Source organism: Schistocerca cancellata, chromosome 8 (assembly GCF_023864275.1).
Source record: "Schistocerca cancellata isolate TAMUIC-IGC-003103 chromosome 8, iqSchCanc2.1, whole genome shotgun sequence".
Classification (NCBI taxonomy): domain Eukaryota; kingdom Metazoa; phylum Arthropoda; class Insecta; order Orthoptera; family Acrididae; genus Schistocerca; species Schistocerca cancellata.
Genome location: NC_064633.1, coordinates 198,191,968 through 198,219,709, shown reverse-complemented (window position 1 = coordinate 198,219,709; position 27,742 = coordinate 198,191,968). Strand labels below are relative to the sequence as shown.

Below are 27,742 nucleotides of genomic sequence, written 5' to 3'. Positions count from 1 at the left end.
TAGGTGCACGAATGGCAAAACGTCATTTTTTTCGGATGAATCTAGGTTCTGTTTACAGCATCATGATGGTCGCATCCGTGTTTGGCGATATCGCGGTGAACGCACATTGGAAGCGTGTATTCGTCATCGCCATACTGGCGTATCACCCGGTGTGATGGTATGGGGTGCCATTGGTTACACGTCTCGGTCATCTCTTGTTCGCATTGACGGCACTTTGAACAGTGGACGTTACATTTCAGATGTGTTACGACCCGTGGCTCTACCCTTCATTCGATCCCTGCGAAACCCGTTTATCATTTGCATTTCTTCTTGGTGTAGCAATTTCAATGGCCAGTAGTGTGTATCTGTCGAGGCATACTATGTAACAAAACAAGAAAAAATGTTCAATAAACAAAGGCTCTAAGGTGCATACCTTAAGAAGTATGAGTACTTCTTCATATTCGCTACTTATAATACATGTCATCTACCGAGAAAGTGTTCTTAGCGCCTAAGATATGCGTGTTGGAGCCCATATGCTCTAGACTTCTGTGCTTCGAATGATTGTACTTGTCACATCCCTGAATATTAACCATTCCTTTTGGGATACTGTATTCTTTAGTATGTGACGTACGAGTAACGCTTCGCACCCCCTTCTTTGATACGGAACATGATCCCCAGGACTACAAGTATTGCTTTATCACAATCTGAAATTAATAATATTTTAATACTAAAAAATAATGAAACAAATTTTCCGAAAGATGTCACGAAAAACACACGTTATTCCTTTAATGGGAACACGCTAACACTTGGACTCTTCCTTCGCTACATAAGTAGTATTATTTAGGTCTTTCAATGAAGTCGAAGGAAAGCTGTTTCTTAATCTGTTAGCAAAATCTACGTTTTAACTTCCGTAACAACTTTTTTTGTCGTGACATCAGGTGACTTTCCCAAACTTCCGTCCACAATTAAGCTTTCCTGATTTATATGGAACCGAAATAACTCGTTTTATAATTTTAATACGTCAGAAGCTACCCCTCTGGGTTGCATTTAAACTATCAATTGTGTACTGAATAAGAAGCGAATTATTGCAGTCAGTTTCGACCTGAAAGTTTGGTAATTACACCCTTACTCTACTTGACGGTATGAATGAAGGTGCGGGATGGATGGATGGCCCGACGCTTCAGTGTTTTGAGACTAGTGCTGCATTTTTTACATGTAATTTACGACACAGAGCACTGAAACTTCTTGTAGTGGATAATGACACCGTGCAAAATATAAGAAAAGCACTGGCGCATGTGTCTTTGGCGTTCCGCGGATTCTGTGTGTCACCATTTCCGTGTGTCGCATACTACACGCGGGTAGCGAAGAGGGTAAAAGTCGCTGAGAATGAGCTATATCTGTCTCGAAAAGAACTTGGCGAGTAATGCACACTCTTTGCTCAGCTATTGGAATAACCATACGGATTATATGAGATGAAGAGAGAAATGTTCTATTGCATACCGATATTAGGGATTGTTCGTTGGGACATTAAAGAGCAGGATTATAAACACTCTGCACAATTTCAAATAAATTCAGCAAAACAGACATATGTCAGTTAATCTTCAGTGATAGTCGTTCAGCACACTTGTCAAAGAGTAACTTAAATTTTAAAATAAGATACTTGAACACCTACAGCACTGAAAAGTAGAAATGCATTCACCACATTTGCAAACCACCTGAAATAACAGAATTACCATTTTACTTGAATAAAAAACCAGGAATCAATAGTAATAATTGTTAGACAGATAATGACCACCTAGTACAACTCGAAAAAGATGCCTTACCCTAACTTTAAAAAAGATAAAATTCGCGCCGGCCGCGGTGGTCTAGCGGTTCAGGCGCTCAGTCCGGAACCGCGCGACTCCTACGGTCGCAGGTTCGAATCCTGCCTCGGGCATGGATGTGTGTGTCCTTAGGTTAGTTAGGTTTAAGTAGTTCTAAGTTATAGGGGACTGATGACCACAGATGTTAAGTCCCATAGTGCTCAGAGCCATTTGAACCATTTTTTTGATAAAATTCGCCACCCTTCTAACTTGAACAAATTATTTTTTGAGGTTATAATTTACGACTAAAATTCCGTAAAAGATTTTGGCTACTTGTGTTTGCAAAAAAGCTACGAGCTATATCCAGATGATAGTTTTCAGCCTCAGGATGCACAAACTCGCCCTTTCTTGGATTAAACTTATGAGTTGAAACGTCCACTTAGAAAAATTACGAATGACTGTGCTGGTAAACTTCTACGTTATTTGATTTTCAAACAGCTGGGCAAAACTCAACGTACTCAAATAGTTCCTCTCTTTACTTACTCTGATCACTAAACTGACATACAATATTTTTAGCGCAACGCAATCTGACTTTCAATAATCCCTACAAAAGAATGGCCCTGACTAACAATAACCTATACCTTTCATGAATCACTTACCTCACAAAAACCTTCGTTACTCGAACTACTGCAATACAGCGACCGCCGCCAATGCTTCCTGCTAAATAAAAGATTCTAACTGCTGAAGGCACTAACTACTTATAGGCATAGTTGGCAAATGAAAAAATTTGATAGAGAACAATCAATGTATTTACCTTAATAATGTTCAAAAGTCATGTGACATCCATCTCTACAAATTTCCTTTTTCTGGCGGACACACGTCCAGATCGTTCGCTTATAGTAACTTCTCAAAACTCTGGCATTTCTCTCTCCACATCCACCATTGCTGGTGGCTCATCTCCAACTGCGCAACGCTACGCGCTGTTCACATCCTACTGCCCAACACTACAATAGCGAATATTCCAGCAATGCCAACCAGCCACAGACTGCACATAGCACAGTCAGTGATTTTCATACAGAGCGCTACGTGGCGTTACCAACATAAAAACCTAACCAGCCCACTTACAGAGTTTCTCACAGTCGATATTTCATGTGTGATGACGTCGGCTGACTTTACCCAAGAAAACAGTCTGATTTGAATTTCACGGGTTGTTATCCAAAGTCTGTAGGTTCCGGCCCCGAGATTTTCTGTAGTGTGACCGCGCACTTAAAAGCAAAATGAACACCAGCGAACCGCGCGCTTAATGGCGTACTGATTTGAAAAGATCTGCCGATGTCGGCCGTCGACGGAATGCACCGATGTCGGTACTACCGTGACCAGCATTCGGCACCTCGTTCGTCTGACATTACATGACGCAAAGTGCTAATAACATTCCCAGGAGAGCTTCTGTGATGTTCGGATGGTAGGAGACGAAGTACTGGCGGAATTAAAGCTGTGAGGACGGAGCGTGGGTCGTGCTTGGGTAGCTCAGTTGGTAGAGCACGTGCCCGCGAAAGGCAAAGGTCCCGAGTTCGAGTCTCGGTCGGGCACACAGTTTTAATCTGCCAGGAAGTTTCAGATAAGTAGTAGCTTTAAATTATTCCGTATCCGTCCGGAAGGTGAGTGCCGTCTGTTAGCTACCGTAGAATGTTCTTTTTCGATATCGCAGCACTGTAACAAACAGCACTGGATTGTCAGCGAGCAGGAAGCAGCTTGCGAGGTGCGCCAGATGTCTGCCGCCGGCTGTGTGCCTCGCTGCACCTCGTGGTTGCGACGCTGTAGCGACCGGCTCAAATGGACGAGTCTGAAGGCTGAGATGAGAGACCAACTACCATACGTAAAGATGAACTCGTGATTCACTAGGAAGCATCGTTTACGTCGGAGCAAATGTAAGCGAGCGGGCATACCTCGATATAACGCTATTTATAGGATAAGATTACTATGCACGGCGAGTACGCCACTTTTGACGAAGCAAGCAAAATGATGCAATAAAAGGAGGTTGTTGTTGTTGTTGTTGTTGTTGTTGTTGTTGTTGTTGTTGTTGTGGTCTTCAGTCAAGAGACTGGTTTGATGCAGCTCTCCATGCTACTCTATCCTCTGCAAGCTTCTTCATCTCCCAGTACCTACTGCAACCTGCATCCTTCTCAATCTGCTTAGTGTATTCATCTCTTGGTCTCCCTCTACGATTTTTACTCTCCGCGCTGCCCTCCAATACTAAATTGATGATCCCTTGATGCCTCAGAATATGTTCTACCAACCGATCCCTTCTTCTAGTCAAGTTATGCCACAAATTTCTCTTTTCCCCAATTCTGTTGAATACCCCCTCATTAGTTATGTGATCTACTCATCTAATCTTCAGCATTCTTCTGTAGCACCACATTTCGAAAGCTTCCACTCTCTTTTTGCCTAACTATTTATCGTCCACGTTTCACTTCCATACATGGCTACACTCCATACAAATACACTACAGGCCATTAAAATTGCTACACAAAGAAGAAATGCACTTGATAAACGGTTATTCCTTGGACAAATATATTAAACTAGAACTGACATGTGATTACATTTTATCGCAATTTGGGTGCATAGATGCTGAGAAATCAGTACCCACAATAACCACCTCTGGCCATAATAACGGCCTTGATACGCCTGGCCATTAAGTCAGAGCGTGGATGGCGTGTACAGGTACAGCTGCCCATGCAGCTTCAACACGATACCACAGTTCATCAAGAGTAGTGATGCCGTATTGTGACGAGCCAGTTGCTCGGCCACCATTGACCACACGTTTTTAATTGGTGAGAGATCTGGAGAATGTGCTGGCCAGGGCAGCAGTCGAACATTTTCTGTATCGAGAAAGGCCCGTACAGGACCTGCAACATGCGGTCGTGCATTATCCTGCTGAAATGTAGGGTTTCGCAGGGATCGAATGAAGGGTCGTAAAACGTGTGAAATATAATGTCCACTGTTTAAAGTGCCGTCAATGCGACCAAGAGGTGACAGAGACGTGTAACCAATGGCACTCCATACCATCACGCCGGGTGATACGCCAGTATGGTGATGACGAATACACGCTTCCAGTGTGCGTTCACCGCGATGTCGCCAAACACGGATGCGACCATCACGATGCTGTAAACAGAACCCGGATTCATCCGGAAAAATGACGTTTTGCCATTCGTGCACCCAGGTTCGTCGTTGAGTACACCCTCGCAGGCGCTCCTGTCTGTGATACAGCGTCAAGGGTAGCCGCAGCCATGGTCTCCGAGCTGATAGTCCATGTTGCGTCAAACGTCGTCGAACTGTTCGTGCTGATGGTTGTTGTCTTTCAAAAGTCCCCATCTGCTGGCTCAGGGATCGAGACGTGTATGCACGATCCGTTACAGCCATGCGGATAAGATGCCTGTCATCTCGACTGCTAGTGACACGAGGCCTTCGGGATCCAGCACGGCATTCCGTATTACGCTCCTGAACCCACCGATTCCATATTCTGCTAACATATTGGATCTCGACCAACGCGAGCAGCAATGTCGCGATACGATAAACCGCAATCGCGATAGGCTACAATCCGACCTTTATCAGAGTTGGAAACGTGATGGTACGCATTTCTCCTCCGTACACGAGGCATCACAACAACGTTTCACCAGGCAACGCCGGTCAACTGCTGTTTGTGTATGAGAAATCGGTTGAAAACCTTCCTCGTGTCAGCACGTTGTAGGTGCCGCCACCGGCGCCAACCTTGTGTGAATGCTCTGAAAAGGTAATCATTTGCATATCACGGCATCTTCTTCCTGTCGGTTAAATTTCACATCTGTAGCACGTCATCTTGGTGGTGTAGCAATTTTAATGGCCAGTTGTGTACAAAGCGTAGCGAGCGTGTTGCGCGGGTTGCGCCCTCGCCTGGAGCTCGATGAAGCCGACAGCGAATGCTTCCTTCAACATCATGGAAGAGAATATTTCACACCGTCAAACGCAATGAACGTCATTTTTTTCCCTTCACATTTCCTGAATGTATTTTAGATAGCTGCTTTAATGCCTGCAGCTGCTGCATGCTACCAGTTTCTTTTGGGGTTAACGGTATTTTCGTTTATTAAATGGCTCTAATCCACTACGTACTCCCAGTCCTTACGATACCTTTTCTGTTGCCTTTACTGTATCAGTCTGTTGGATGGCAGGAGCCGCTTTCAAATGAATACTTTTATATCTGACCGTAATGAGAAATAATGACGATGGGCAGGGGTATAGAGAAGAAAATGCAGCTGTAAAAAGCAAGATACGAGACGCTCGAATACAGAAGCTGGTGACATTAGAGACGAGAATGTACAAATTGTAATATTTTCCGAGGAAGACGTGTTAAATGAGTTCCGCCGCACAGCAGCTGCAGCAGCCGGAGGCTGGAATGACGTCACGGTTTAGTCGACTTTCTGCTACGGCCTATGGGGCAGGTTATGAGGCAGCGAGCGTGCTTGACGACCATTGGACTGCAGCTGCCCGAGACCCGGCCCTTTACAGCTGTCTTCGGGAGATTTGCCTGTCGCATTTTGAACTTGATTTTCCGTTGCAGCGCCGGAAATGTGCCAGTAGGCGTGATTAGTAATTTCGAACAAAGTGTGTTGGCATGTGCACCATATTTGGGCAAAAACACCCAATGACAAAAAGATCACGAGGATAAGGAACTATTAACCCTCAATCGGTGTTGTATTGTGTGAGGATATCCCCTCCAACATTCCTATGATCATGACGTTGCAGTTTTCCATGCTGTGCACTTGGGCTTGTCAGAAGCTTTCGCTCAGTTGGTTGTGTGCGTTTGTAGTGAATGGTCATTATTGCGGGCTGCTGTTAATTTGACTTGATAAGTAGAAGTTGCTGAGCATATGACGCGACCCCAGAACGCAGTTTACGTTACAAAATCAGTAATTTTCAACACTTTACATTTTGCATTACCTACAGAAATATCTTTAGGCGTGACTATTTCAGGTCCAGATTTTGAAGCTGTTGCCACCCAGTGCTTACAGTGATGTTGAAATTGCCAACGAAAGTGATCCTGAAAGCAACTATGTACAAGATACTGAATCAGAACTGGATATATCAGAGAGTGACGAGTGTGAACGACTTAGTGAAGGAACCAAACAGAACACGTTCTATGAGCGCAAAGTACGAGGGCCGTTCAGCAAGATTTTTTTCTCAGAACATATTTATTGTTAAGTCAGAATTTGGTGGCAATATATATCAACATGTCTTGTCCATGTCCTAGTAGTTGTCCTAGTAGTTTTCTAAGTAGTCTCCATCACGATGTATGGCCGTACGCAAGCGTTGTGCAAGGGCATGTACTCCCTGCTGGTAAAAGCTCGTGTCTTGTAGGCGTAGCCATGTTTCCACTGCATGACAGGCTCTCTCATCATCTTCAAAGTGTGTTCCCCGTAGAGAATCTTTAATCGGCCCAAATAGACGCAAATTCGAGGGTGCCAGGTTAGCATGTCTGGAGCAGTGGCTGTGACAGGACGTCCAGAGGATGCCTGATCATGGAGCTTTTTCTGCGTTTCATGAGGATATAACTTTCTTTACCCATCGCCAACTGTTCTCCTATCAACTGCAGCATCGCCATACACACAGCACACACACTTTTATGGATGTTCACCACGGTGTCTTTTTTTCTGCACACAAGAATTCAGTAACAACACGCTGCTTGTAACGTGAGTCATATGTAGACGCCATTTTGAGGCTGTACTACTGCTCTGACATCTGCCAGAATGGTTCTAAACTTCACCGGCGCACAGAGCAAACATCAAATGTGAAGCACCAACAAGTACGTTTGTCTGTGTATGTTAATGGCTTTTTTTTTAAAAAAATGTGGGGCATTACTCATTGAACGACCCTCCTACACAAGTTATCAACGGAGGCGCTCGATCTGCTTCGAGTGTATGGATGAATGAAAATTTGTTCAAGTTCAGGATTTCTGAAATTATCTTAAATTAAAGCTTACCTGAAAATCTTTATTTTGTTTTATGTTATGGACACTAATGCACATAACTCCACAGCTCTTAATTACCGAAGATGTGATTCAAAGATTTTTCAGTAATTAACAGGCACATAGCAATTTGAAGCTGGTGCGCAAACGATATATTAATTTTTAAACAGTCCATTGTTATGTTTTAATTTTGTAACGATATTTCCATGTCAATAAGTACTGAATAACAACGGGAGTAGCCTGTATATGTTACTTCCCTGTCCAAACGCCTGTGTAGTAAATGTAGTAAGAGTCTGGGATATGTAAATACCCAAAAACACAGATTATTTCATAAAACACTCACGGATGAACTTTTCACGTTTTATTTTCGATATAGAATTTTGAACTCTCGTTTCGTCGAGTCAGTCTTTGGTGTATCTCGGGAAGGGTAGACTCCGTCTGCACAGATAGCCAAAAGACAGCACCAACAGCGAAATATTGGATAGAAATTGCTGAAATCTTCTCGGAATACGTGCCGAGTGGCAGCGTCACCTTTTAGCAATGTTTCAACGAGTTTCTTATTTGTTATCTTCAGGCGAAGATGTCTGAAGATCAGTGGCAACATCGTTGAAGCGTTGCTACCAGATGATGATGCCACCAGACTGATATCCCGACAGGATTTCATCGGTGAGAAAGACTTCATTCACATTTACAGTGAGAATAAATTTATTGCTTGAAAGGTCAACTGACATTTCGAGAACTCGCAAATAATAATTGTGCTATCAAAAGCGACAACCAAAGAGAGTGAACGGTTTGAACTAAATCTACACACCACAAACGACGTTATGTTTTGTATCAGTTGAAGAGACAAAGTCTGTAAGCAAGTTCGTGATGGTGTTTGACACTTCATTCATAAATGTCCGTCTTGATGACGTATGCTGTAAATTTCGCAGTCACTGGTTTCGGCTTATTGCCGTCAAATCTGTTACAAATAGAAAAAAAAACACTGACAAAAATAAGTTCAGCTTAAGTAACTAACCTGCGAAGAAAATGCTGCTCTTCTTTGGATCTAAGACCAGATATGACAGGGAACGAGGAGCAGGGTTGCTAGGGCTCCCACTACCAAATGCGTATTTACTTTCAGCATGTTGTTTCCATTTTTTGTGTCCTGTCCATACAGCAACCTAAAATTAATCTCGCTATATTCAGTTCAACCATATTATTGACTTTACCAGTGAAAAGCGAACAACAAATAGCATTTCAAACATTAGAGGACTCGAACAACTAAAACCGTGTATTCTCTGTTTTCGAAAAGGCACTGAACGAATTAAATAAAAGTTGCGAGCAGTCTAAGTATCATTTCAGTAAGACGTTTGTGTTGCTCACAAAATATTTTTGCAAAAGTTGGGCCGTTGTGGAAGAAGAGGAGTAGCTCGCAATTGGTTAAGCTGGTTTCTTGATTCGGGGAAAGGGACCAAACAACGAGGTCATCGGTCCCAACGGCTTAGGGAAGGATGGGAGGAAGTCAGCCGTGCCCTTTCAAAGGAACCATCTCGGCATTTGCCTGAAAAGATTTAGGGAAAGCAGGGGAAACCTAAATCAGACTGACCGGATGCGGGTTTGAACTGTGGTCCTCCCGAATGAGAGTCCAGTGTGCTAACCACTGCGCCACCTCATTCGGTTGCAATTGGTGGTTGCCCGTGTAAATAGGCTTCCTAATATGACAGCTACTTCTAAAACACCGTATGTATTTGTTTGTTGATACTAGTTTTGTAACGAAGGATAGTAAGTGCGATGTAGGCACTGTATCAAATGGTACACTTCAAGGACTTGCAGAAAATAAATTGATGCTAAATTACAGTAAGATTTAGTATTTGCTGTTCTTAACACACAATTCAATTTTCATTGCAGAGAATGAGCATGTAGTTAGCGATTCTCAACGATTCACTTACATAGGTGTTCAGATACTGTAAGCTGCTACGAAAAGCCCATGTTCAGGATATTGTTCAAAAACTGAATGGTGCTATATTTACCAGTAGTATCGGTAATAAGTGATAGTCAAAGACGAAAAATTAGTCTCTCTTGCATATTTTCATTCGCTTATGACATGCAATATTATATTGTGGGGTAACTGTTCCCATTCACAAAGGGATACTTTGACTCGGATACAGGCATGTCGAGCAATACAGCTGTAAGCTGACGAACCTCTTGTCGACTCCTGTCCAGGAGTGCGAGAATGCTGACGTTGGCTTCTCAATACTTTTCTTTAATGTTGTTTGTTGTTAACAGTATGAGCTTATTCCCAAGAATTAGCCGCGTATACTACTTAATACAGTGCAAAAATTTACTCTCCGTAATCCACCTCCTTGTCTCTTGTGTACTTTTAAATCTAAACTGAAGAATTTCGTCATGGCTCACTCCTTCTGTTCTCTTACTGGTAAAAATTCGGTAATTTCCGTGTTACGTATTGTTGATTATACTCATATGTATACTCGCAGCACGTCTGCATAGGATTCGTGTACATCGTATCAGTTATTTTTTGTGGTTTTAATCTCATGTACTGACTCGGTCCAGGACCATGGAGATTTGCTACTCAGTTTGGTCACACGAAACTAGACGTGAAAAACAAAAATTCTCAGCTGTATGCTTAAAGCGAAGCAAGAACATTCGTTATAATTGTACGTCATGTCTACGTCGTTCATTATTTTCGAGGGAAGTTTATTTAGTTCGTACATCTATATCACGAAATTAATGGTTTATGAATGTTTGGAAATTAAGACGTGCATAATACTGAATGCAGTGTTCTTTTTTCACACATAGTTGTAGACCACACCACTAAACTTCCTAACAACAGAGCTACTATCGTTCACAAACTGCCTGTTTCACTCTGTCTCGGGTTCTTCGGCCGACGTTCGTCTGCTGATTTTACTGACGTTTCGCCAGCACGAGTGGCTGGCGTTGTCAAAGCTTCACCCTCCATTGCCGGTGGTGAACTGGGCAATGGAGCAGACGAAAGTCGGCCGAAGAATCTGAGACAGAAGCAAAGAGGCAGTTTGTCAACAAGTGGCCACGAAAGCCTTAACAACTTTTTACTATCGTTCACTCCATTTTGAAATTACTTTTTTCCACTTCGAAGCTATGCTGGGATATTGTCTCTTGAATAGCAAAACTGCCTTCCTGCACTTGGCATGCCTCATTTTATTGACTTCTTTTTCTTGTAGATTGCTTTTCTTGCTACGGTATTACTAGCGCAGTAGGTCCAGGCGTCGGAGGTTGTTAAAAATTAAGGCTTTCTTCGTTGTTGTTCTTGATAGTTATATTAAAAAAAGGAATAGTAATTGCTTAATTCCTAGAGGAAAGCACTGTCGAAAGTTCTCTGGAAAAACAGTGTTACCACGATAAAATGAATTTCGTATCGGCATGATTACTTCTTGTCGGATTGCTCTTTATCCTGAATGCATCAGTTACTTCTGTGTAATTCCATTACTTCTTGGACAGTCGGCTGCTTTCCTGGCTGTGACAATAGTGGGTATCGTGGAAAGCTCAGATTTTCATGGGGCACTAACGCGACAAGTACACATCGAATATTTTATACTACTCGATCAAAACATCCTAGCAAATTCCGTAGGTCATGACTTCGCCAGTTCACGCAGTTACGTAGCAAATTATACCTTAATTGAGTCTTGTCAACTTAAGTAATAAGTATGTATCAGTGTTGGTACTATCAGAAGAGTTATAAAACTACTGAATATTCTCCAAATCTGTCGATACTCTCACAATTTCGTAATCAATCATTCTGTGCGTACACTTGTCGAAGAGGTATCGAGCATAGGGCATTCTGTGCGTACACTTGCCGGAGAGGTATCGAGCATAGGGGTGTTAACAATGCAATGTAACCATTTTCTTCATGGTGTTCTTGATTGGCTCTTTTATCCTCGTCCAGGATTGGACTACAGAGGAAAGGGGGCTGGGGGTGGGGGTTACCCTTGCAACCCCGCGTGCTAGCGGCGACGAAAACAGCGTGGCGTGAGAGCGGGGTCTGACGCATCGCGTTCCCACACTGGCGCGCCGCTACGCAGCTGCCTCTCGTAATGTCGCCTGGCCGCTCCTTGCAGAAGCAAACATTGCGCAAGCGGGCCTCTTCACCGTGCGTATCCCGCTTTGCTCTACTTGGCGAGATTTATCGTTCTCGATTTTGGCACAGACGTCGCGACTCGTGCCGCGTACGGACCAATAAATATTTGAGGAGTCAGCGTGTAGATAACTAAGGACAAAAACGTTCCCGTGTATATGTACTTAATGATAGTTCGGTGGTCGTGGATAAGGAGGGTTGGCAGATAACCGATCTCCCGTGGCAGAAATTCGTATTTTGTTAGCGCTACGTCAGAATTCGCCGATAGTGACTCCTAAAAGCAGCAACGCAGGTTTCATTGGGAACGATATTCTGTAGACCCTCTTACATCCTGCATTCCTCAGATTTCGGCTTACTCGTCGGGGGCAATTCGAACTGCTGTGAAAGGTACTGGCTCACTACCCTGCAGATTTTTCGAAAAATTCTAGGTCAAGGGTCCTGATGCAGGTTCCTAAAACTGGAAAATCGGAATTTTTATAGGCAACTCAGGCAATCGGTCTAATGGTTTTCACGAAATTGAATAATTGCTTTCGCTCTGTTGCAGATACCCACGAGGAGGAAGGCCAAATGTAAAATCAGTTTTTGAAATGCGGTTTCTAGTGGCAAAAGTTATCAAAGCTGTTCATTTTCGTAATAAACTTGATACTCTATATCCACCGAATATGACGAAACGAGGTGCTCACGTATTAGTGATGTCGTTTGTGAGGGTCTAAAAAATGGCTCTGAGCACTATGTGACTTAACATCTATGGTCATCAGGCCCTAGAACTTAGAACTACTTAAACCTAACTAACCTAACGACATCACACAACACCCAGTCATCACGAGGCAGAGAAAATCCCTGACCCCGTCGGGAATCGAACCCGGGCGCGGGAAGCGAGAACGCTACCGCACGAACACGAGCTGCGGACATGTGAGGGTCTAACAACCGTACCACAACAAAGGTCAAAAATTAATTATGATTGTAGTGTTGCTCACGCTGCTAAATATTGCATTTTCGGGCAACAACAAAGTTATATTATGTGGCAGGTGTCATTAGAGCACAGTTAATAAAGTCATTTCTTGAAATAATGGATAAACTAGGCACATCTTTTCGTGTTTCCCACGCTGATCTCGTTGTGAACTCGTGGCTCAATCGTCGAAAATCAAGGTAGTGATGATTCCAAGCTCAGATGCAAAGAGGCCTAGGTGTTATTCTGCGATATTCAAAAGTTTTATAGATGTGTTTCATAAACCATTCTTGAAGATTAAACTTTTGCAAGTTAGGACAATGGTGAGTAAAAAAGTAATCAGCACTTCGAATTTAAATTACACTTCTTTTTTATTACTTTTGTTGCAATATCACGTAACTCGTTCCAAAACATCAGTTCACAATATAAAACATACTTGAAAATATCTTCCTCACTATTAAAGTTCACATTTCATAAACTGACTACAATTTGCGTCTTTTTAACATGACGACCAAAGCTAGACTCTCTAATAACCGCTTACGCGCCCAAAAATCAGAGTTACAAGTACTTCAAAGATCATTGTGACAAAAGAAAGAATACACATAAGAATAATATCATTGCAACATATACATATCGATGTATTGAAGTACCTCTACATTAATGAAATCAGATCTGAATGTTGTCACAGAAATATGTTAACTATTTTACAGAAACACAGTAGAATATTGCTGGTATCGAGAGGTTGAGGTGAGGTGCCGTAATGGTTGCGTAATTCAAGTACCATTACAAGGGGAAGGACAAATGTTCGTGATGACAGCACTGACCGTTAGTCTACGGTCAGTAGCGAACTGGTACAGGAAACTAACGATAAAATTCGGCGTTGAATGTCATAAAAACTGCCTGACAACTTTCAGCAGATTTCCCGAAGTGTTTCATATGAAACACTGGCAATTACGGTGCCACGTTTCCGTCCTCGTTGGGTTCCAGGCTCAACAGATAGCAGCTTCTCTGCACTTTATTTTTCGTTACATGCGAAAGGAAAAGGCCTATTGAATTGTGCCCAGTGACGAGCTATGAATTTCCGATTCTAAAGAGTACACAAAACAGCAGTCAGTTGTGTGGAGTCATACTGCCTCACCCATAAACGCAACATTCATTGTCAGCCTTAAAGTTTGTGGTTACAGTTGGTTGTTTTGGGAATATTGGTGGATTTTGTGGAATGTCGAAGGGCGATAAATTCTGAAATAGTGCGAGACGTTAAGGAAACTGAGAAATGTCTCTCAAAACTGGGCCACAAATTGCGTGGCAAACAGTGTTCCTTCCCTGAAAGTGTCTTGTTAAATTCATTAGAACTCGGGATGTGCCCATACAGTCATAATGTCAATTATGAGGACACGAAACTAAGGATAGCACTATACCCAGTAAGGACAACACAATACCCAGTCAATAAGCAGAGAAAATCTCTGACCCGGACGGTGACCGAACTCGGGGCCCTTGGGTTTACGATCCTCTGCAATTGTTCTTGAACATCCTCCCGACGGCCTAGATTTGACTCAAAAGTTAGTTTCTCGGTTCTCAATGCTTTGATCCCCCGATTCTGTCAAATGAACCCAATTCGTTGGCGATATAATAAACACTTAAATAGGTATGGTGATTATGTAGACAGGTAATGTGGTATGGGTTTTTGATTCTTCTAATTCACACTCAGTACTTTATTTATACCCTATTGTAAGTTACCCTCTGTACAGAACTCTTATTTCGGGTACTATTTCCATCTGACTGATCACGATATATTTCCCTTTCAGCGTTGCGGTACGACGTGGCTCTATCGATTATTATTATAAATAACAGCAATAATCTTATCATTAAGACATATTTTCTTGCGAGCACCAAAGAACAAAAGTTATTACATGAATGGTCGTACTAAACTGCGCAGAGTAAGTTTTACAGTACACTCTTGACTTGCATAGGTGTTTTTATCGGATTCTAAATACTCTTTTGACTGTAGGAAATCGTTACTTGCCGCCACGCGCGTAATGAAGTTAAAACTACGAACAAGTACGGGTTGTTTACACTGTCAACAAGCTTCTAGCGTCATTGCGAGCTAAGACCGTCGCGAGCATTGTCACTTTATGGCAAAAAGAGGCGTGCACGGGAAGTTATTCGCCGAAATGATGTATACCACAACGACTTCATTAAACAGAAGTCGAAACACGCGGTACTGGTCATAAGTGTTTAATAACCACCAGCTGACGATAACTAAATAAAAATTGTGGGTCGTAGGTATCAGGAGGAGGGTGCAACAGAGCTCCGCGCTGCCTCTGTGGAGGCAATTGGGATGACTGACACGTGAGTCATACCGGGCAGTGCGCAACCTCTCCCTCACTATCGATTTACCCTCTAGGCTTCTACTACGAACAGTAGTATACAGGGTTATTACAAATGATTGAAGCGATTTCACAGCTCTACAATAACTTTATTATTTGACATATTTTCACAATTCTTTGCACACACATACAAAAACTCAGTTGTTTTAGGCATTCACAAATGTTCGATATGTGGCCCTTTAGTGATTCGGCAGACATCAAGCCGATAATCAAGTTCCTCCCACACTCGGCGCAGCATGTCCCCCATCAATGAGTTTGAAAGCATCGCTGATGCGAGCTCGCAGTTCTGGCACGTTTCTTGGTAGAGGTGGTTTAAACACTGAATCTTTCACATAACCCCACAGAAAGAAATCGCATGGGGTTAAGTCGGGAGAGCGTGGAGGCCATGACATGAATTGCTGATCATGATCTCCACCACGACCGATCCATCTGTTTTCCTATCTCCTGTTTAAGAAATGCCGAACATCGTGATGGAAGTGCGGTGGAGCACCATCCTGTTGAAAGATGAAGTCGGCGCTGTCGGTCTCCAGTTGTGGCATGAGCCAATTTTCCAGCATGTCCAGATACACGTGTCCTGTAACGTTTTTTTTCGCAGAAGAAAAAGGGGCCGTAAACTTTAAACGGTGAGACTGCACAAAACACGTTAACTTTTGGTGAATTGCGAATTTGCTGCACGAATGCGTGAGGATTCTCTACCGCCCAGATTAGCACATTGTGTCTGTTCACTTCACCATTAAGAAAAAATGTTACTTCATCACTGAAAACAAGTTTCGCACTGAACGCATCCACTTCCATGAGTTGTTGCAACCGCGCCGAAAATTCCAAACGTTTGACTTTGTCATCGGGTGTCAGGGCTTGTAGCAATTGTAAACGGTAAGGCTTCTGCTTTAGCCTTTTCCGTAAGATTTTCCAAACCGTCGGCTGTGGTACGTTTAGCTCCCTGCTTGCTTTATTCGTCGACTTCCGCGGGCTACGCGTGAAACTTGCCCGCACGCGTTCAACCGTTTCTTCGCTCACTGCAGGCCGACCCGTTGATTTCTCCTTACAGAGGCATCCAGAAGCTTTAAACTGCGCATACCAATCGCCGAATGGAGTTAGCAGTTGGTGGAGCTTTGTTGAACTTCGTCCTGAAGTGTCGTTGCGCTGTTATGAATGACTGATGTGATTTCATTTCAAGCACGACATACGCTCTCGGCTCCTGTCGCCATTTTGTCTCACTGCGCTCTCGAGCGCTCTGGCGGCAGAAACCTGAAGTGCGGCTTCAGCTGAACAAAACTTTGAGTTTTTCTACGTATCTGTAGTGTGTCGTGACCATATGTCAATGAATGGAGCTACAGTGAATTTATGAAATCGCTTCAATCATTTGTAATAGCCCTGTACATATCTCTAGCACCGTAGAGCTCGAAGAAATTGGATAAGGGAACATTTTGAACGTAATCAGGATAAACGGCATCAGATTCTCCTTCCAAGGAGTGCATGAGATCCTCCTCCCCAGCTTGTGCTGTCTGGGGTCTGATGGTCTTGGTGTGGTGGTGCCCGTCAGTTATCGGTGCCTGCCACGGGAATGCAGTCCCAAGGGTTCCGCAAAAATGTGCATCAGTCATGTTTTGGGCTGGTATGTGTGAATTTATGTATCGACGATGATTGGAGGATCGTGTACAGTATTTTTACAGGCTCCTGGAATCTGTAGTTCCGCCCTACTGCTAACACTACGGCGATGGATTCGTCTGTCGAGACTGAAGGCTGTTCACATGACTTCAGTTCTCGAATCGCGAGTTTAGATATATACCATTCAACTTACGACCGCTAGACAGACAGACAGACAGATAGATGGCGCCCATGTGCTGTTCAGTTGACGGCGTTTCCGTCGTGAGCAGACGAATTTTCCATGTGTTTCTGTTTTCTTTAAATTCCTGAGCAGCTGTGCTTCCCACAAGCGTATCTATCCAGGTCCAGCGATAGGCAGTCACATAGCGCCAAGGGCATTAAGAGAAAAAAAATATCAATGAACTATTACAACTTCAGTGTTCTGGGTTTTGTATACTGATAAGTTTGCCATCAAGATCTACGATGGAGTTACACTCCTCGACATACACTCCTGGAAATTGAAATAAGAACACCGTGAATTCATTGTCCCAGGAAGGGGAAACTTTATTGACACATTCCTGGGGTCAGATACATCACATGATCACACTGACAGAACCACAGGCACATAGACACAGGCAACAGAGCATGCACAATGTCGGCACTAGTACAGTGTATATCCACCTTTCGCAGCAATGCAGGCTGCTATTCTCCCATGGAGACGATCGTAGAGATGCTGGATGTAGTCCTGTGGAACGGCTTGCCATGCCATTTCCACCTGGCGCCTCAGTTGGACCAGCGTTCGTGCTGGACGTGCAGACCGCGTGAGACGACGCTTCATCCAGTCCCAAACATGCTCAATGGGGGACAGATCCGGAGATCTTGCTGGCCAGGGTAGTTGACTTACACCTTCTAGAGCACGTTGGGTGGCACGGGATACATGCGGACGTGCATTGTCCTGTTGGAACAGCAAGTTCCCTTGCCGGTCTAGGAATGGTAGAACGATGGGTTCGATGACGGTTTGGATGTACCGTGCACTATTCAGTGTCCCCTCGACGATCATCAGTGGTGTACGGCCAGTGTAGGAGATGGCTCCCCACACCATGATGCCGGGTGTTGGCCGTGTGTGCCTCGGTCGTATGCAGTCCTGATTGTGGCGCTCACCTGCACGGCGCCAAACACGCATACGACCATCATTGGCACCAAGGCAGAAGCTACTCTCATCGCTGAAGACGACACGTCTCCATTCGTCCCTCCATTCACGCCTGTCGCGACATCACTGGAGGCGGGCTGCACGATGTTGGGGCGTGAGCGGAAGACGGCCTAACGGTGTGCGGGACCGTAGCCCAGCTTCATGGAGACGGTTGCGAATGGTCCTCGCCGATACCCCAGGAGCAACAGTGTCCCTAATTTGCTGGGAAGTGGCGGTGCGGTCCCCTACGGCACTGCGTAGGATCCTACGGTCTTGGCGTGCATCCGTGCGTCGCTGCGGTCCGGTCCCAGGTCGACGGGCACGTGCACCTTCCGCCGACCACTGGCGACAACATCGATGTACTGTGGAGACCTCACGCCCGGCCTCCCGCATGCCCACTATACGCCCTCGCTCAAAGTCCGTCAACTGCACATACGGTTCACGTCCACGCTGTCGCGGCATGCTACCAGTGTTAAAGACTGCGATGGAGCTCCGTATGCCACGGCAAACTGGCTGACACTGACGGCGGCGGTGCACAAATGCTGCGCAGCTAGCGCCATTCGACGGCCAACACCGCGGTTCCTGGTGTGTCCGCTGTGCCGTGCGTGTGATCATTGCTTGTACAGCCCTCTCGCAGTGTCCGGAGCAAGTATGGTGGGTCTGACACACCGGTGTCAATGTGTTCTTTTTTCCATTTCCAGGAGTGTATTTCAATCAGTTTTTCATCAGGTGTTAGCAACACACTGTCTTTTAATTTCAACCCGATAACTTTGAATAGTTGACTAGTTATCCATATAAAGCCCATTCTCCAATTTTATGTGGATATCGTAGCTCCACCACTGATCAACCGTTTGCAAGACACCTGAAACAGAAACAGACTGCGATAAACTGCAGCGACTAGCCGGCCGGTGTGCCCGTACGGTTCTAGGTGCTTCAGTCTGGAACCGCGTGACCACTACGGTCGCAGGTTCGAATCCTGCCTCGGGCATGGATGTGTGTGATGTCCTTAGGTTAGTTAGGTTTAATTAGTTCTAAGTTCTAGGGGACTGATGACCTCAGATGTTAAGTCCCATAGTGCTCAGAGCCATTTGAACTAGACTTGGCCAGTGTTTCGGAACGGCTGCGGTTCACTGTTTCCAAACAGTGGTGTTTCATTCCGACCCTGTCTCGGATAACCGGACCAGATTCGATCTCGAGCCAGACACAGCAACTCTATCGTTGTTTCAAAATAAGGCTGTTTCAGTCCACCTGTGCTTGGAACGTACTAATTGTATCGAAACAGTGATGTTTCATTCCGCTCTGTGTCGGACGAGATTCGGGCTCGGCACAGGTACTAAAACACAACATACTACTTCGTGACACACTTTCAAGAGTGTCGAAATCTTTTTGACAAGCAATAGCATGAAGCTTAAGATATCCGAAAAATAAAGCTTCGTTTCTAGCTGACTGTCCTATTCCGAAATGGCGTTACATCTGCTTTATAAACACTAACCAAACAATAAAACAACGCATACTATTCACATTCAAAATAATAAATATGTGATCTCATCACGTTAAATTACACTTTTTTATAACATACGCTTCTCTTTTCATGTACAGTAATCATATTAAGAAACGCAAGTAAGGCTACATTTTGAATAACAAAAGGCGTAGAGTGACAGTTATTAGAGATATACATAAATTTGATGTAGGTATAATTGCAAGCAATCTGTTTGACATATCACTAATAGTGTATTGGTGAACGGGAAGGGCTGGGAAGCATGGTGAATTTATAGTAACGGTTCGAAACACCTTGCAAGACAAAATTTTTTAATGTTATATTTTGTTGTTTATTCGAATTATTTGGCTTTATTTGTGAGTCTATAGTCACTGTGCCTATTATCCACAATGATTCCCTTTGTGTGCATGGAAATTAGCAGGATGGGTATATTACCCATACTAACAGAATGTGGGAATCCCAGTAGCATATCCGTTGTTTCTGCAGTTTGCTCCCACTTCCAGTTTCGTTCGTGGTGGTTCTTCTGTCTTCAGCTATGGCTGTCCTCAGCCAATTGAAGAGTATGAAAGTCACACGGCACGAAAGCAGCGCATTTGCTGCAGGAAATACGAAACTGCCAAGACGCCTAAGTGATAGTTTCATACTTTCTGCGACATGATTAGCGCTTTCGCACCTCATTTGTGTTTATATGGACATACTTATACAGAAGACATTCAAGATGATAAAACGTGTAGGTTTATTACATTACAAAACACAAACTGTTTCACTGTTTCGAAACATTACATTGTACTGTTTCATTTGTTTCGAAACAGTTACGTGTTTCAGTCTGCCCATCTCTAATTTGAACCATTTTTTGCAGCGACTAACGCACTCTACCAGTCGCCATGTGAACTCGCTTGAAATTCGATAGCGCGTTAGCGGGCGTCGACGCGCGTTACATCTGAACTTACTCTAATGCACGACGACACCGCGTCCACCTTGTGAACACCTTCCTGTAGAATCTAACGGAAAGGCCTGCTGTATCCGCTGACAATAACCTTATTGAGTGTGCACGGGATCAGTTAAGATAGGTAATGTAACATCACAGACGTCCTCTTAGCACACAGCGCGCTGCCGTCCAAACGTGAGCCGAGCTAGAGCAGCGATGTCTCGACCATCTTGGGGACAGGGGAACCCAAGCATTTAACAAGAAGAGGGATGGTGCAAAAGAGTATTAGATGTTACCCAGCACCAGATTTTGGCGTCACACCTGTGCACCTTCGAAATAGGGGGGGAATTCAAAAAAATTCTTACAATATGCTTACGCGGTACATTAAAATAGCCTGGCGGCGTTGTCCTGCTACTTTGCGACAAAACGAATTGCAGCCACATATGCAGTAAAACTGCGGCCACTGTTTCCTGACACTATTTACACAAGTATAAAATGGTTCACATGGCTCTGAGCACTATGGGACTTAACTTCTGAGGTCATCAGTTCCATAGAACTTAAACCTAACTAACCTAAGGACATCACACACACCCACGCCCGAGGCAGGTTTCGAACCTGCGACCGTAGCGGTCACGCGGTTCCAGACTGAAGCGTCTAGAACCGCACGGCCACAACGGCCGGCGTTGACATTTGTATTACGGTTTTTATAACAAGTGTTGTTATTCAGCGACCTGAAGCACTGTTAAGGGCGTGCTCAGCTGCTGTTGGAATACATAGAACCTTACGCCGAAAAACCATCCACACCCCAGCTGTTAGAATGTAACGCAGACAATAATCACAAAACCTGTTCAGTAAAGGCAAATGCGAAGTTCAAAATTGACTATCGTAAATTCCACGTAAATATGCTTTCGAAATCCAACCACGTGTTGCTCTTCTGAAGACGCCTTGGCGTTATGATGAGAATAGAACTATTTGTTCATAATCTAAACTGTCAATTAGTCTCAAGTGTCTGTTTTTAACAATGACACGGAAAAGGTGTTCCTTGCAAGAAATCAATTTTTGTTTTGTTTAATCCTCAAACAAGTTTCACCACATCTGGGGCATCGTCAGTGGATTTTTCCAATTTTATTGTTTCTGAAATATATAAATACAAACTTTCTGTCGGTTAGAAATATGTTGGAATTACATTTTGTTGTTGTTTACATTACGTAGCCTGAACAAGTAAAGCACGCAGTAAAAAAGATCGAAACCAGCCATGGTAATGAAGCAAACCATTTTGTAAAATGTCTACAGTTGAAATAGAAGAACTTATTACTTTACTGAAATTGACACTCTCTCGTATTTCAGGTTCAACAACCAACTGTGTATACAGAAAGACGATGTAGCAGTGGGAAATTGTATTGCTGATACACCGGCTAGTATTTTTCACCATATCGAGAACACTGTTTAAAAAACATACAGAACGGACTAATAAAGTGCAATACTACCGTAGATACGTAGATGATTTAATAATTGTATTTGAAGGGCGAGAAGACGACAGACATGTTCCACTCGGAGCAGATTAATTCGCATAAAAATATCACGTTCGCATTCTAACACGCATAGAATAATAAAATAAAGTTTTCTAAATCTCTAAATAAAGAAGTTGACCGATGCACAAATCAACATCTACTGAAAACACAAAGGAGCACATTTTCGAACATTTAAGGAGAGACTTAAAAGGTACGGTATACCTTGGCTAAAGAAAACACATTTGAATTAAAGATACTAATAATAAGAAGAGCAGCACAAAACAAGGGTTACAACCCATTCTTAGTCGATGAAATTTATATCGATAAACTATACGTAAATGAAAAATAGACAGCCTTACCCTGACAAGAACAAATTCCAGGAAAAAACAGAGCTCACTATCGTACCATGTTGGCGAAAAATTTCAGATGAAATAATACTTGCACTTCAAAAACCCAACTGAAGACAGGTTCAGTACACAGTACCTTACAATCAGAAATATGTCATAACATTTAACAGTAGTGTAAATTGGCTCGTTCAGGTGTATATAAGTGCAATAACTGTGAGAAAATGTGCACAGGACAGAAAAGAAGGAAATTTCAAAACAAGATCCAAAGAACATTAGAATCTGACTGTCATAAAACTGGTAGTCCTACATATTGCCGAAAAAGGCAACTTCTGAATATTTTTGAGAAAATTTTCACATGTGTAATGGAAATATGCTAACATTTCGAACGAATAGACCGCTCAAGGAAAAATAATCTCACACACGCACGCACGCACGCACGCACGCACGCACACACACACACACACACACACACACACACACACACACATAATAATAATAATAATAATAATAATAATAATAATAGAAAAATCGTCTTTGGTATTCGCTAAAAATAAGTACATATAAGCCAACTCTCAGTACGATAATATAGAAAACCGCATACTTGTAAATCACCATAAACTACAAATAACATATTGTAAGAAATGACTTCTACAATACAGATTGCACTGATAATGGGCAAACGCTCAAACTAATCCGATGAGGAAACTACTTTCAAAAAGTAGCTTGCCTCAAATAGACAAATGACATTGTTTTCTGCTGTATTACCAGATCCCTTGCGTCTCCATTTCATGCGATCCATGGCAGCCGGTGTGCGGCTGATATCCTCATTCCTCCCACATACCTTTTTGAGACTGTTTTTATAATCCCCCTCCTTTGCTCTTAGCGTATGTCCAATCCAGTTTCGTCTCCTTCATTTTATTACATCCAGTAATTGTGTTTACTCTCCCACTCTTTTCAGTGCCTCTTCAGTTTTCAGCCTGTCCATCCGACTTATTCTTTTCATTCTCCGCCTCTGCCATGTACACATTTCAAAAGCCTGGCTTTATCTTTCTTTCTCACTGTCCACGTTTCAGCACCTTACAGGAGGAGGTTAAATGCAAAACATTTTATCGGCCATTTTCTAAAACCTTTGTCCTTAAAGCTGCAGAAAATTCTCCTTTTCTTATAAAATGCGTCATTCGCCATTGCTATTCTGGTTTTAATTTCTGCGCTACTTATCCATTCCGTTTCTGTCCTGTTTCCGAGGTATTTAAATCTTCGCGCCCGTTCTAATACTTCTCCATACAATATTATTTTTACCTTTTTATTTCCTCCCAGCGCCATTGCTTTTCTTTGTATTTACACTACTGGCCATTAAAATTGCTACACCACGAAGATGACGTGCTACAGACGCGAAATTTAACCGACAGGAAGAAGATGCTGTGATATGCAAATGATTAGCTTTTCAGAGCATTCACACAAGGTTGGCGCCGCTGGCGACACCTACAACGTGCTGATATGAGGAAAGTTTCCAACCGATTTCTCATACACAAACAGCAGTTGACCGGCGTTGCCTGGTGAAACGTTGTTGCGATGCCTCGTGTAAGGAGGAGAAATGCGTACCATCACGTTTCCGACTTCGATAAAGGTCAGATTGTAGCCTATCGCGATTGCGGCTACTCGCGTTGGTCGAGATCCAGTGACTGTTAACAGAATATGGAATCGGTGGTTTCAGGAGGGTAATACGGAACGCCGTGCTGAATCCCAACGGCCTCGTATCACAAGCAGTCGAGATGATGATGATAATAATAATAATAATAATAATAATAATAATAATAATAAGCGCATGGCATTGGTGGCCGGGAGACCCCTCGCGGGGCGGTTCGGCCGTCGCTCCACTAGTTCCTTAACGCCACTACGGCGACTTGCGAGTGAATGAGGATGAAACGATGATGAAAGAGACATAACACCCAGTCATCTCGAGGCAGAGGAAATCCCTGACCCCGCCGGGAATCGAATCCGAAACCCCGTGCGCGGGAAGCGAGAACGCTACCGCTTTTTTTTTTGCATCTGCTCGGGGCGGACGTCGTAGGACATCCGTTTAAGTTTGTTGTTGATCGATTAACTCAGTTTTTTTTTTTTTATTACAGAGGGAGCTAACCCTCTGACCGAACACGCTGAGCTACCGTGCCGGCTCCGCTAGACCACGAGCCGTGGACAGCAGTCGAGATGACAGGCATCTTATCCGCATGGCTGTAACGGATCGTGCAGCCACGTCTCGATCCCTGAGGACGTTTGCAAGACAAGAACCATCAGTACGAACAGTTCGACAACGTTTGCAGCAGCATGGACTATCAGCGCGGAGACCGTGGCTGCGGTTACCCTTGACGCTGCATCATAGTCAGGAGCGCCTACGATGGTGTACTCGACGACGAACCTGGGTGCGCGAATGGCAAAACGTCATTTTTTCGGATGAATCCAGGTTCTGTTTACAGCATCATGATGGCCGCATCCGTGTTTGGCGTCATCGCGGTGAACGCACATTGGAAGCGTGTATTCGTCATCGCCATAGTGGCACCCGGCATGATGGTATGGGGTGCCAGTGGTTACATGTCTCGGTCACCTCTTGTTCGCATTGACGGCACTTTGAACAGTGGACGTTACATTTCAGATGTACTACGACCAGTGGCTCTACCCTTCATTCCATCCCTGCGAAACAGTACATTTGAGCAGGATAATGCACGACCGCATGTTCCAGGTTCTGTACGGGGCCTTTCTGGATACAGAAAATGTTCGACTGCTGCCCTGGCCAGCACATTCTCCAGATCTCTCACCAATTGAAAACGTGTGGTCAATGGTGGCCGAGCAACTGGCTCGCCACAATACGCTAGTCACTACCCTTGATGAACTGTAGTATCGTGTTGAAGCTGCATGGACGGCTGTACCTGTACACGCCATCCAAGTCTTGTTTGACTCAATGCCCAGGCGTATCAAGGCCGTTATTGCGGCCAGAGGTGGTTGTTATGGGTACTGATTTCTCAGGATCTATGCACCCAAATTGCGTGAAAATGTAATCACATGTCAGTTCTAGTATAATATATTTGTCCAATGAATACCCCCTTATCATCTGGATTTCTTCTTGGTGTAACAATTTTAATGGCCAGTAGAGTGTATTTTCATTGTTTAATTTTTTGATATTGTGTGGTTGCGGCCTGAATAGCTTCATTGCTTTGCACTGTCTCGACGGTATCGGTGACTGTTGTTGTTGTTGTTGTTGTTGTTGTTGTTGTTGTCTTGAGTCATGAGACTGGTTTGATGCAGCTCTCTGTGCTATTCTATCCTGTGCAAACTTCATCTCCCAGTACTTACTTCATCCTACATCCCTCTGAATCTGCTTAGTGTATTCATCTCTTGGTCTCCCTCTACGATTTTTACCCCCCACGCTGCCCTCGAATGCTAAATTTGTGATCCCTTGATGCCGGAGAACATGTCCTACCAACCGGTCCCTTCTTCTTGTCAAGTTGTGCCACAAGCTCCTCTTCTCCCCAATTCTATTCAATACCTCCTCATTAGTTATGTGATCTACCCATCTAATCTTCAGCATTCTTCTGTAGCAACACATTTCGAAAGCTTCTATTCTCTCCTTGCCCAGACTATTTATCGTCCATGTTTCACTTCCATACATGGCTACACGCCATACAAATATTTTCAGAAACGACTTCCTGACATTTAAATCTATACTCGATGTTAACAAATTTTTCTTCTTCAGAAACGCTTTCCTTGCCATTGCCAGTCTACATTTTTTATCCTCTCTACTTCGACCATCATCAGTTATTTTGCTCCCCAAATAGCAAAACTCCTTTACTACCTTAAGTGTCTCATTTCCTAATCTAATTCCCTTAGCATCACCCGACTTAATTCGACTAAATTCCGTTATCGTCGTTTTGCTTTTGTTGATGTTCATCTTATACCCTCCTTTCAAGATACTTTCCATTTCGTTCAGCTGCTCTACCAACTCCTTTGCTATCTCTGACAGAATTACAATGTCATCGGCGAACCTCAACGTTTTTATTTCTTCTCCATGGATTTTAACACCTACTCCGAATTTTTCTTTTGTTTCCTTTACTGCTTGCTCAATATACAGATTGAATAACATCGGGGAGCCGCTACACCCCTGTCTCACTCCCTTCCCAACGACTGCTTCCCTTTCATGCCCCTCGACTCTTATAACTGCAATCTGGTTTCTGTACAAATTGTAAGTAATTGTAAGTAATTAGAGAGTAAAAGCGCGCCGTCGTGTTGCAGAGGCGGAGCTGGTGCAGGTGGCGCCGTCGGTGGTGGCGGCGGCGTCGCTGTTGTGCGCGGCGCGGGGCGTGCACGCCGGGGCGGCGTGGCTGCCGGCCGCCGAGGCGGACGCGCTGCGCCTGGCCGGCGTCGCGGCGCCCGCCGCCGAGCGCGTCCTCTCCCTGCTGGCGGCCTCCCCCTCCCCCTCCCCCGCCAAGCCCTCCGCCGACCGCTGGGACGCCGTGCTCACCGCGCTGCCGCTGCCCGGACACTCCTTCTGACGCTCCGCCCTCCGCGGAGACTGCTCCCGCCAGTTTCTCTCTCGCCCACATCACACACTCCCCTTACTCGCGCTACACTCCGATGCCGAGTTGAAACTTTGACTGAGCCTAACAACGTGCGCGTCAAAATAATTTCTACCGAATTACGTTTTGAGAGTGTAAAACATTTTTCACTCACCTACCACACCACCTTCCTCCAACAAAAAAACTATATTTGTGCCAACGTGTTGCGAGCGAGTTTAACCTCCTTTGTGCACTCATTATGTCGATCTAAGCATTTACAGTGTTACACAAGTTAATAGCATTGTCTTTTGAATAAGTCAATTTATTTACTACTTTATAACATGTACTCATTTAAGATCTTGTTCATCAACATGCTGTAGTTGATTCACTTTTTGCTTAATCCCCCAGTTTGCTTCAGTGATTTTTCTCTCATATTCTCCTTCAGTATGGTCATGCCAAACTTTATAAATCCTCATTATATGCCAAAACATTTTTCTCTCCATTTCGAGGTCTAAACTGTCGCCATTTCCAGAGCACACTTTCTCAGATACTGCAGGCTTCTCACATACTGAGCGCATAGACCGGAGAAACGATTGTGGGTCTAATACTTGGAAAATGTTTTTTATTCCAGTATCTGATCACAGTATGAATTGTTTAGACGATGACCGGTTTCAGTCCGTAATGACCATCCTCAGATCTTTTTTACACCGTGTCCTAAGTTGATCAAGCCATAATGGCATCGTCAAAACATATAAATATAATCAGCACAGCATCGTCACATGGATCTAAAATAAGGTTTAGAAATTTAGATCCGTGTGATGATGCTGTGCTGATTATATTTATATGTTTTGACGATGCCATTATGGCCTTATCACTTTAGGACACGATGTAAAAAAGATCTGAGGATGG

General features: G+C 43.8%; 1 protein-coding gene across 1 annotated transcript in view; it reads left to right on the top strand.

The window, feature by feature from the left end:
* LOC126095464 (G1/S-specific cyclin-D2-like) overlaps nt 1–26,830 on the top strand; it is a 197,532-nt gene extending 170,702 nt beyond the window's left edge. The window contains exon 4 of the mRNA XM_049910255.1: nt 26,571–26,830. Coding sequence (XP_049766212.1) covers nt 26,571–26,830 — 260 coding nt within the window. The remainder of the gene's footprint in view (nt 1–26,570) is intronic.
* The last annotated feature ends 912 nt before the right edge of the window (nt 26,831–27,742 follow it).